This window comes from Leucopleurus acutus (genome assembly GCF_964270905.1).
Source record: "Leucopleurus acutus genome assembly, chromosome: 16".
Lineage (NCBI taxonomy): Eukaryota > Metazoa > Chordata > Mammalia > Artiodactyla > Delphinidae > Leucopleurus > Leucopleurus acutus.
In genome coordinates, this window is record NC_139158.1 from 66,786,454 (window position 1) to 66,799,246 (window position 12,793).

The 12,793-nt window shown below is 37.8% G+C and overlaps 1 protein-coding gene across 2 annotated transcripts in view; it reads left to right on the top strand.

The window, feature by feature from the left end:
• Nucleotides 1–12,793, top strand: part of RALGAPB (Ral GTPase activating protein non-catalytic subunit beta) — a 100,366-nt gene that overhangs the window by 22,080 nt on the left and 65,493 nt on the right. For both annotated transcript variants that reach the window (XM_082857417.1, XM_082857418.1), the window contains exons 3-5: nt 1,316–1,518; nt 8,509–8,672; nt 10,247–10,433. In XM_082857417.1, the coding sequence (XP_082713543.1) occupies nt 1,316–1,518; nt 8,509–8,672; nt 10,247–10,433 (554 nt within the window). The remainder of the gene's footprint in view (nt 1–1,315; nt 1,519–8,508; nt 8,673–10,246; nt 10,434–12,793) is intronic.

Here is a 12,793-nt window from a genome sequence, read left to right on the forward strand (position 1 = left end):
TCCCACGAGCCATGCAGTGTGGCCAGAAAATAAAAATAAAAAATAAAAATAAAATGAGGATAGTTTACCCTCTCACACCAGTTATTTTGATGTTTAGATAATATTTATGAAAGTACCTCAGAAACTGGTTTTAAATCAGTGCCAGGTTTCTACATTTGTCAGCTGCCTTCATAGTAACCCTCTTAATAAAGGAATGAAGCTTGTCTGGCATGACTTGTTCTTTTTGAGCAGGCTGGTTCTCAGTGACCCTGCTTCCCTTTCATAAGTGCTCACTGATCATCTGCTTAGTAATTTGTCCCAGAGTTTTGTCTGGAATTCACTTAAACTTTCCAGTCTACATTATCTGGAATATAGTTTCATCCTCTTTTGCAAATTAGGCCATTTCCCCTTTCTCATTGTGCCTTATTCGTTCATGACTGCAAGCAGTGGGTCAGCAGTCTCTTAGGCACCTTCTCTCGGCCCCTGTGATTCAGACAGGTCAGGAGGCTGGAACTCGTTTAGTGCAGCCAAGTGCCTTTTTAAGATCTTACCCAGCTTCAGTCCCTTCTGACCTCTGTTTGTTCTTGGCCTTCCATTTAAAATATTGTTTTCTTTGCCAATGAAAATAGTCACAAAATAAGAGTTGGGCAGTTCATCTTCCTTCCTGTTGTTTGTTAAAGTTGCATAATCTGGAAATGGAATATAATTAAATTTATGTAAGTGATTTCCTAAATGACACACATACCTGCATGCAAATTAAGTGGAGAAAAATATCTAAAATTTTCTATTTCTGTGCCTCCGATCTCTATGGAAAATCAAGATGACCTGTACTTTTTATTTTACAGAGCAAACAATAATAATATTTAAGGAGTGAAAGCCAACATAGGCTTAATTAGAAATAAGTAATTTATTTTCTTCTTAAATCTTTTGCTTAGGAAACGTTGTCTATGTCTTTTTTTTTTTTTTTGCGGTACGCGGGCCTCTCACTGTTGTGGCCTCTCTCGTTGCGGAGCACAGGCTCCGGATGCGCAGGCTCAGCGCCCATGGCTCACGGGCCCAGCCGCTCCGCGGCATGTGGGATCTTCCCGGACCGGGGCACAAACCCGTGTCCCCTGCATCAGCAGGCAGACGCTCAACCACTGCACCACCAGGGAAGCCCCCTGATTATGTCTTATACATGGAAAGTACATTCTGTAGAATTAATCTGATGTATGTTGAGATGAATATACTTCAGTTGAGAGGTTTTTGACAATAAGAGGTTAACATTTTAAATCAATCTACTGATATACAGATAGGAATGTGTAATAATTCTATATGTATATTTTTTTTTGTTTAGGTAAAATGGACCATGGAAGTAATTTGCTATGGACTGACCCTTCCATTGGACGGAGAGACTGTAAAATATTGTGTTGATGTATATACTGACTGGATTATGGCTTTAGTGTTGCCGAAAGATTCTATTCCATTGCCAGTTATTAAAGAGCCTAATCTATATGTTCAAAGTATACTAAAACACCTGCAGAATCTTTTTGTACCAAGGTAAGCTATACTAGTCTATCTGGCCTGTTATTAGGATCATAATAAACTACTCATCAATGTTACTTTTTTATATTATGGGAACTGATTTCATTGTTAGACCTTTGAACAGTAACTTTCATTACTTGTTCAGTTAAAGAGTGTGTTAATATGAATGAGAGAGATGGGCTTATATAATGTTTACTAGGACTCTTTAACAAGTGTGTGTTCATTTTAACGGCTTTTGGCTTTGCTTCTAAGATCTGATAGCTATTAGATGTTAAAATACTGTGACCCCTTTCCCTTCCAGTCAAAAAAACTCATACTTTTGCCTAACATAATTCTTGTCTCCACTTAAGCTAATGGCGACTAAGCCATCTACCTTAAAATGAATCTTTCTTATGAGAGAATGAAGACATTGAAGTAAGCAGATTTGAAATTATAGGCACATTTGTAGTAGACCAAAAGAATACTCTTGACAGTTTGTTATTGAGTTTTTCCCCTATCTCTGCGGCAGAGACCTTAAATATTGTAATGTAAGATTGCCTTACTTGTGCCTAAGACATTTTTTTCCCATTCTAAAAGAATTATATGTCACTATAAAGGATTTTGGAAATATAGAAAATAATGGAGAAGAGAGCATTAGTTGCCTACCTATTTGTAGGGATTTCCTTTGAGAAAAATCTGTTTTCAGCTGTTTTTTATGTCTGTGGAAGGGGCAAGTGGGCTTCCCTCCTTTTGGAAAAGTTCTGGTTAGGGCTTTTGATCTGTCAGATGATGAGGACTTTGAATCATCCAAAAACCAGCCCTGTAAATTTTAACTTTTTAAATTTAGAAGGAAGATTACTTTGGAAAAATCTGAATTAAAAAAGAGGAATCTCCATTAAGAGCTCTGGGCTATAGGATCAGTTGTACAAACATACCTCAAGATATTGCAGGTTTGGTTGCAGACCACCACAATAAAGCGATCATTGAAATAAAGCAAGTCACATGAATTTTTTGGTTTCCCAGTGCGTAAAAGTTTTTATACTATACTGTAGTCTGTAAATATGCAATAGCATTATGTCTAAAAAAACAATTACATATCTTGATTAAAAAATACTAGCATTGCTGAAAAATGCTAACCATCTGAGCCTTTAGTGAACTGAAATCTTTTTGCTGGTGGAGGGTTCTGCCTCAATGCGATGGCTGCTGACTGATCAGGGTGGTGGTTGCTGAAACTTGGGTGGCTGTGGCGATGTGTTAAAATAAGACAGCAGTGAAGTCTGCCACATTGATTTACTCTTCAGTTCATGAATGATTTGTCTGTAGCATGCAATGTTGTTTGATAGCATTTTATCTACAGTAGTTCTTTCAAAATTGGAGTTAATCCTCTCAGACCCTGCTGCCGCTTTATCAACTAAGTTTATGTAATATTCTAAATTCTTTGTTGTCATTTCAATAATTTTCACAGCATCTTCACCGGGAGTAGATTCCATCTCAGGAAACCACTTTCTCTGCTCATCCATAAGAAGCAACTCCTCTTCCATTAAAGTTTTATTATGAGATTGCAGCAATTCAGTCACATCTTCGCGCTCCACTTCTGATTTTAGTTCTCTTATTATTTCTGCCACATCTGCATTTACTTCCACCACTGAAGTCTTGAGCCCCTCAAAGTCATCCGTGAGGGTTGAAATCAGCTTCTTCCAGACTCTTATTAATATTGATGTTTTGATCTCTTCCCATGACATAAATATTCTTAATGCCATTTAGAATGGTGAATCCTTTCCAGAGGGTTTTCAATTTCCTTTGCCCAGATCCATCAGAGGAATCGCTGTCTGTGGCAGCTATAGTCTTAAGAAATGTATTTCTTAAATAATAAAACTTGAAAGTCGGAATTGCTCCTTGATCCGTGGGCAGCAGAATGGATTTTGGGTTAGCAGGCAAACATTAATCTTGTTGTACATCTCAGTGTTGACTGAAAAAAATGCACAGTCGAAAAGTTGAGAATTATGTTTTATTCGGTGGACTTACTGAAGCCTATAGCCCGGATACTGTTTCTCAGTTCTGAGGGGCTGTTCCAGAGAGGTAAGGGAGGAGCGAGGATGTATAGGAGTTTTGCTGGGAGAAAAACAAAACTGTGTAGTGGAACATCAAAAGATTACTGCTAATCAAAAAACAGAAATCTCAAGTTAATGATTTTAGTGCCTTTCTGTGTATGGGAAGCTGCAAGAGTTTGGGTTCATTGAAATTATTCCTTTGGTATGCATCTTAACTACCTAGGGCCACTATTTTCTTTCTCTCTGTCCTGAAGTCCCCTCAGGGTGCACCATGGGGGTGGGGGGGGCAGCTGCAGTGGCTGATGGCTTTATGGCCACAATATTGTTTGTTTACTGAAATGGCAGGTGACATTCTTTGTCCACATCCATTAGAGCTCTTGGTGACCCAGGTGCATTGTTAATGAGCAGTAATATTTTGAAAGGCATCTTTTCTTCTGAGCAGTAGGTCTCACCAGTGGGCTTAAAATGTTGTAAACAGATGTGCTGGCATCCAGGCTTTATTTCATTTATATGGCACAGGCAGAGTAGATTTAGCATAATTTTTAGGGGCCCTAGGATTTTCAGAATGGTGAATGAGCATTGGCTTCAACTTGAAGTCACCAGCTGCATTAGCCCCTAACCAGAGAGTCAGCTTGACCTTTGAAGCTTTGAAGCCAGGAGTTGACTTCTCTCTAGCTATGAAAGTCCTAGATGGCATCTTCTTCCAATAGAAGGCTGTAGGCTGTTTTGTCTCCATTGAAAATCTGTTGTTTAGTGTGGCCACTCTAATTATCTTGGCTAGATCTTCTGGATAACTTGCTACAGCTTTTACATTAGCAGTTGCCGCTTCATCTTGCACTTTTTTTTTTCTTTTAAATGGAGGCATTTCCTTAAACTTCATGAACCAGCCTCTGCTGGCTTCAGACTTTCCTTCTGCAGCTTCCTCACTGCTCTCAGCCTTCATAGAACTGAAGAGAGTTAGGGGCTTGCTCTGGATTAGGCTTTGGCTTAAGGCAGTGTTGTGGCTGGTTTGATCTTCTATCCAGACACTAAAACTTTCTTCATATCAGCAGTAAGCCTGTTTCTCTTCGTATCATTTGTGTGTTCACTGGAGTAGCACTTTTGATATCCTTCAAGAACTTTTTGTTTGCATTCACAATTTGGCTAATTGGTGCAAGAGGCCTAGCTTCCAGCCTGTCTTGGCTTTTGACTTGCCTTCCTCACTAAGCTTAATCATTTCTACCTTTTTACAATGTTGTGTTAGATTCTGGTGTACAGCAGTGATTCAGTTTTTTGTACATATATATATATATACACACGCATATATATATAAACACACACATATGTATATTCTTTTTCAGATTCTTTTCCATTATAGGTTATTACAGGGTACTGAATATGGTTCCCTGTGCTATAAGGTAGGTCCTTGTTGTTTCTAGCTTTTGATTTAAAGTGAGAGACATGATTCTTCCTTTCACTTGAACACTTAGAGGCCACTGTAGGGTTATTAAATGGCCTAATTTTAATATTGCTATCTCTCAGGGAATAGGGAGACCTGAGGGGAGAGAGAGAGCAGGAAAATGGCCGGTTGGTGGAGCAGTCAGAACACACACAACATTTATCAGTTAAGTTCGCTGTCTTATATGGGCGTGGTTTGTAGTGCCCCAAAACAATTACAATCACCATAACAGATATAATAATGAAAATATTGCGAGAATTACCAAAATGTGCCAAAAGTGAGCAAATGCAGTTGGAAAAATGGTGCCGATAGACTTGCTCAGTCAATGCAGGATTGCCACAAGTCTTCAGTTTGTAAAAAAACTGCAATATCTGTGAAGTGCAACAGAATGAAGTGCAATACAGTGAGGTATGCCTGTAAACTCCTTATCTTGTGTGAAATGCCTGCTGTAATCTGGCCCCTAACCAGATTAGCTGCTGCTAATTCTGCGTGAGCCCTGCTCTTTGGTCAGACTCATAAATTAAACATTCTCCCAAGACTCCTTAAAGATCTTCTCCATCATTACCTACTCTTTTTCCACCCTCATACTCCTCTCCCTGTCCTAGATGTGTCCTAGTTGTCCACATCTCTCTCTTGATGGTTCATCTTAAATTCAGCCTTACCTGATCATCCAGGCCCATAGTGATCACACCTTCTTTGAGCCTGTAGGGTACTTCCTGTGTACTTCTTGTATCTCTCCAGTTTTATTATCTTTTAAAATGTGTATGTCTCATTTCCCCATCTAACCAACTTGAGGGTAGGAACTAGGTTGTATATAGTTTGGACTTCCACAGCACCTAGAGCAGTACTGGTATTACATTAGGGTGAATAAAATGCTGGTTGCTTATATTTATTGATTTCAAATAGAATTATAACAGGAAATGATGGGAAGTAAGTGACATATTGTTTGTGGCTAAGCAGGTTCTTCTAAAATGATGTAATACTTTTAATGCTTTCTTGTCATCCCATTTAGGAGACTAATTTACTAGGTTTTTTCTTAGTGCGTGGGACAGTCTCATGGATAGTACTGTCACTGTGTTTCTTTCCTCTTTGTACTCTTACCAACTCTCAGTGCTCAGTTTGTATTGATGAGAAAAATCAATGACATTTGAGTTAATTAGGCTTTTGCTTTGGCTTTTCTCTTTTGAGAAACATGACTACCTTATAAATTATTCATCTTACTGTTTGGTAGTTAGCTTATTTTCTCAAAAGTGTGTGTGTGTGCATACTTCTGAGTGGGTGCTGAACTGAGTATTAGAGTTCTCATGGCCAGTAATGTCTTAGGGAGCTGAATATTTTCAATGCTAAATATTGGGAGTTATGATCTCATCTCCTATTACTGGAAGTTTCATTTTTTTTTAATTCAGATAGTTCATAAAATTGTCATCAAGTTTACTTAGTTGTTTTTATGAAAACTAACACTCAGAATAGAGGAAACAGCCTCTACTACTTCGCTAGAGATTAAGTCAGAGTGGATGTAGCCTTTCTCTTTTTGCCTATCAGTTTTTTTTTTGCATAATTGAGTGAAGAGTGACCCATCATTTAAAATTGATTAGTGTCTTCATTGCTCAAATAAACTTCTTTAGAAAATGTGATGTTCTTCTAAAGCAGTGGTTGGCAAACTTTTTGTGAAGAGTCATATAGTAAATATTTTAGCCTTTGTGGGCCATACGGTGTCTGTCACAACTATTCAACTCTGCTGGTGTAGGGAAGCAGCGATAGATGATATATAAATAAATGAGCATGGTTGTGTTCCAATAAAACTTTATTTACAAAAACAGATATCAGGCCAGATTTGACCCATTGGCCATACATAATTCACCACCCCATGTTCTAGAACAGTTTTCTGAAGTTCACAAGTTGCTTTTGAAAATATTAAGGGGAAAGGAATATTTTTGGTGTTTAGACCTTTCTGTTTATTTTTCAGTAAAGATTACCTTGTTTCTCTTAGCTGTGGAAACTTGGACACTGCTCTTAAATTTAGGCTGTCTGAGTGAGGCTACAGTACCTAAGGAGCAGATGTTTCCTTTTCTGCCACTGGGCAGGTGGTACCTAGAAAGGGTGGGTAGGCCTGGGTTACCATTTGGGAGGCTTCTAATGTCATTGCTATCTTGCAAGAGTGTCACCCCCAGGACTGCTAGTGGTATTTTTATTTCTTATTCTCGGTTCCCTCTTACATGGCTACATGAGGTTTGGGGCTGTTACGTATTTCTTACTCTTTAGTAGCCAGAGCAACAGACACAAGCTTGAGCCTCATGGCTTCCCATGGACTGGATTCACATCAAACTGAACATGGGACATCTTCCTGTTCTTGGGGACTCTTGGCTTTTCCTAAGTGAATGTCTCATCATTTTACTTTAGATCTGACTTCTTTAGGGAAAACTTAAGGTTGTCATTTTTTTGCAACTCCAGTGTAAGTTTCTGGTTTTCTGGGTCATGGCCCAGAATCTGAGAATCTTTATTCTGAGGTTGTGATGGGAGTTCTAAGGGCACTCACTTCAATTTCTGGATTTCTTGAGGCAGCTCTGCGATTCCCTACTCTCATTCAGACATGTTTTATGAATTTGTAACATGAGTCATAATATATAGAAACTTGGCCTCAAGATTTATTTCAGTAGTATTAGTTACTTGTCTTGGGTTTCACATGAGAACTCCGGAGGGCAGTTCAGCATTTGCTGGTGCAGTGGGTTTACTACGATTCTTGAAATTCTCAAGGTGATCCACTTTGGACAGTGGGGATAAGGGCTGGAGCTTGGACCTGATATATTGATCTAATTCTGTTGGAGAAAAATGGTCCTGTGGACTAAAAAGCGTTATAAAACTGTTCTTTGGGAGTATCTTGGGTACCTTTGGAGCCCCCATCTTGGGTTATGTTGCCTTTTTTTTTGTAGAGCAGCAGTAGCAGGTGCTCATTTCTGAGGCAATTGCCTCTATATCTCGTCAGTTTTGGGGATCTGTTAGGATATTCCATTCTGTAGGCTCTTCTCTAGCAGACATTAGCTTCAGAGGGACTTGTGAGCACTATGAAATCACGTGCAGAATTCTTGTAAATGTGTGTTTAAAATTTTTTAGAAGAATACAAAGGCCATTCTGCTGTGTGAGCAGTGGAAGTGGCTGTGGGTATTTACTCATTCATTCAGCAGAAACCTATTGAGTATCTGTTGTATGCGCCAGGCACATTGCACACTTAGAAAATCTAGAGGTGAAGTTTACTTTCTATTATCCTCTAAAAATCTAGAGGTGAAGTTTACTTTCTATTATCCTCTATCTCCACAGGAGCTCTTCAGGCTTTTTAAGAGTGGTAGGCTGAGATCCCAGAGGGCCAAACTGTATGACGAGGAAGTAGCTTTGAACTGAAGAGGGTGCACCTAATTCTGTCTGCTGACGCTGTTAGGGAGTATCATTGGATCATTGCTTGCTGTGTCCAAAAGTCACCTGTCCGTAACTGTTGCATTCTCTCCTCAAGGCTTGTCAGTGATGACTGTTTGTCTTCTTCAGACAGGAACAGGGCTCCAGTCAGATCCGACTATGCTTACAGGTCCTGAGAGCCATTCAAAAACTGGCCCGTGAGTCATCCATTATGGCCCGAGAAACCTGGGAAGTCTTACTGTTGTTTCTTCTGCAGATTAATGACATACTTTTAGCACCACCAACTGTTCAAGGTTTGTTAATTTTTTTCTAATTTATTTCTGAGCTCCAAATGCTGTTTACTTTTAGACTCAATGAGTAGTAGACTCTGTGGGGATTTAAATTTTGGCACTACAGTTGACAAACCAAGATGAACAGTTCTTAGAATGGAAAACCCTCAAAGGCACAATGGAAAGTTATGTTACCTTCAGTGATGATTTTGCTAATATAGTGAGGGGCTCAGTGAATTAGTGCATGTTTGGTAATGACAGTAACAGTAGCTTGTTCAGTATATTAGGATAGAGCCTATATACGAAACAACTCATGTACCTGATTACAAAGTAGTTATCCAGGTAGACTCTGAGAACTTGATAGCTAGAAGATATTTTGTTTAGCAAATGAACCCTACAGAATCTTAAAGTGTTCTATTTGGAAGTATGACAGTATGTCATTCATTGCCTAGCCATTAAAAAGCCTCCAATTTTATAAGACTTTAGAGTGTATTTTAGACATCCTGCTTTGTATGCACAGTATACACAGACAATAAGTTGATATTCTAGTTCCAAGTTCCCTTATTGCTTATTCATCTGTGTAGTCCCTTTGCTAACACATGTGAGTGTGCTTGTGCTCTCACACAAATGCAGTGTCCAGGAAGATATCTTAAAAAAACCCTAGAATTTTAGTGTTGCAAGGGACCCCATAATAGGAATACCCTGTCTGGTATTGATGATAGCTAGCCAGACACAGATAGTGTATCTCTCTGCTACACACTCCCCATGGCAGGGATTTCAGCACCATAAGGCAGGCAATCCATCCACTTCTGTGGCTTATTATTGTTGAAACTTCATTTTTGCCCATTTGAAATAGGAATCCTTAGGACTTTTCCTTCTCGTCCCAAGTTTGTCTTTTGGAGCTATGCAGAGTACAGACCACTGCTGTTCTTCCTAGTTCCAGGGCTTGGAACAGAGGAGCCGCTCTGTTTTCATGGTTGAGGCTCTGTCCTGCCCAGTACCAGTCGTTCGGCTCCCTTCTTTGTCTCCCTCTCCCTTGAAGGGTCGCTTTCAAACACCTGAAGGATTTTATAGCAAAGTTTAGAGGTAAAAAGTCTTGGGTATTTGTTCTGATTCCTTTACTTATTGTCTGTGTGAACTTGGGCAAGTTACTTAAATTTCCTGAACCTGTTTTCTCATCTTCAAAATGGGTATAATCGAAAATTGGTTAGAGATTATAAATACCTATCCTGCAGAATTAATGTGTATGAGCTGTGTGCACAGAAACTGACTCATAGCAGTCGTTCATTATAGACACTCATCCTTTCTTTTCTTCCCTCTGTACTCCTTGTCCCACTGCTGGAAGATTAAGATCTGCAATACGAACCGAGCAGGGCCACTTGAAAACTTTCAAAGTGATAATGGGTTGATATATCCATGATTTCCTTCATAGGAGCTTCTAAGAATAGTTTTTTGCTCTCTCTGTTAAGTGATTATTTGAAAGTCAAAACTTAACATTGCAGTTATTTTCATTTTTTGACCAGTTCTCCCAAGTCAGTGAATTAAAGATTCTGCTTTACAAATAAGTATGCCAAAGATGTTTTCTTTTTGTTGGTAAGGTGGCATTGCTGAGAATCTAGCAGAGAAGTTGATTGGTGTTCTCTTTGAGGTTTGGTTACTAGCTTGTACTCGGTGCTTCCCAACACCTCCTTACTGGAAAACAGCCAAGGAGATGGTGGCTAACTGGAGGCACCACCCAGCAGTGGTGGAGCAGTGGAGCAAGGTCATCTGTGCGCTCACTTCAAGGTAAGTTATCATCATCCACTTGCCTTCCTTCATCCGTCTGACCTTGGGTAGCTTTCCCCTAGTTCTGTGTCTTTCTGGGATTCACAGAGTACATGGTAAAAAGTCTCTATTCTGTGTCTCTCATTACTGTACTTTAGATAGAGAATCAAACCACTTTTTTAAAATAGATGTGTCAGTTTGGCTAGTGCCTGTCTAATCTAAAACATTTTAGATTAAGCAGGTTTTGGAGAGGCAGATAAATTCTGAGCCCTACCACTCCCACCCCCAAAATCCCACTCTTATTCTGATTATTAAAATATTCATGATCATTATTTTTAAAAAACAAACCAAAGAAAGGTATAACAGAAAGAGTTAAGTTCACCAGAAGTCTTATTATATATGTTTATACATAATTTTACAGAAATAGGAGCATACTATAATGTTCTCCTGTGTAACCAAAGTAGGCAGTATTTTATTATAATAATTTAACTTTTTTTTTTTTTTTTTTTTACCATTTATATATAATGCCATCACTATTCTGTGAGTAAACTGTTAGGCTTCATTTTTTTCAGACTTGTTTTTTTCATTTCTTTTAATATGACTCTAAAAGTTGAGCATTCTTTTTTTTTAAATTTATTTACTTATTTATTTTTGGCTGTGTTGGGTCTTCGTTGCTGCGTGCAGGCTTTCTCTAGTTGCAGCGAGTGGGAGCCACTCTTCGATGAGGTGCACAGGCTTCTCATTGCGGTGGCTTCTCTTCTTGCGGAGCAGGGGCTCGTGGCACGCGGGCTCTAGAGCGCAGGCTCAGTAGTTGTGGCGCACGGGGTTAGTTGCTCCGTGGCATGTGGGATCTTCCCAGACCAGGGCTCGAACCCTTGTCCCCTACATTGGCAGGTGGATTCTTAACCACCGCGCCACCAGGGAAGCCCTGAGCATTCTTTTTTAAACATAATCACAATACCATTTATCACACCTAAACAAAATGTTAATAGTTTGTTAATATTGGTTAGCTGTTGAGTGTTCAGATGTCCCTGAATGTCTCAATTTTTTTTATAGTTGATTCCATTGAATCAGAACACAAACAAGGTTTGGACGTTGTATTTAGTTGACATGTTTCTTAAGCCTATTTTAAACTGTAGGTTACTGTTCTCTCATTTTTATTTCCTTGCAGTTTTTTTGTTGAACTGGATTGTTTGTCTTATAGAATGCTTCACATTTTGGATTTTTCTGATTATGTCCTAGTTGTGTTAATTAGCATGTTCCTCTGTCCCCTGTATTTCCTGTCGACTGGTGGTTAGATCTAGAGACTTGATCTGATTCAGATTTGATTGGGGGTGGGGTAGTGGTGGAGGTGAGAACAGATCATTCGTAGGTGGTATCATGTATCAGAAGGTAGACTGGTCATTTTGAGAGTTAATAAATGTTTATCTCTTTATCATCGTTTAAACTAAGATGAAGGTTTGGAGTATTCTATTGATTCTGGTATATCTTTGTGAATGTCAATATTATGAATCTATTTTTAAATAATATATCATTTTATCTTGATTATAAAAGCAATACATGCTTATAATAGAAAATTTGGAAGATGTAGGAGGAAATATCCATCACTTATAAATAACCAAAGTTTGAATGTATTTTTCCTGTTTTCTCTTTTTTAAAAAATAAATTTGAGATTATTTGATATAGTATTATCTGCTTTTTTTATTTGTTGTCTGATTCTTGTCCCAGTAATTACATGTACCTTTTTTCTTCTTAAATAGATCTCAAGATCATTTTTTAATGGCTTTATAGTTTTTCATTTTATAAATGGAATTATAATTCATTTAATAATTTCCCTGCTGTTTTGATATTTAAGTTTTTCCCTGTGTTTTAAAAACATTGTTGATATGTGAGTACTTTATACATAGTCTTTGTGTATATTCTGGTTATTTTATTAAGGCATAATCTTTAGATTATATAACTATAATACAGATTATAATCTATTCTAATTATAATAGGTTAATAATTGGGTCAAAGGGCTTTGAACAGTTTTAATACATTTGGAATATTAATATTTAGTTAATTAATTGAATTGTCAAATTCATTTTATGGCACACACACCATAAATTCTAAACTTCATTTAAAGTTATATAGCAGTTATTATGAATAGATTATAGCTTAGTTGTGTTGAAGGCATTTGCAGTGCGATGAATCTTTTAAAAATAATTTAAAGAATTTATTATTTATATTACATGACTAATTATATAATCAACATAAGCATAATTGTGTATTATACGATTTGTTATTTGCAATTTTAAAGTAAACTTTTAGGTAATTTTTAATTTTATAAAGTAATATTTGATTTATAATTTATGTTATAGTATATATTATAAAATTATATT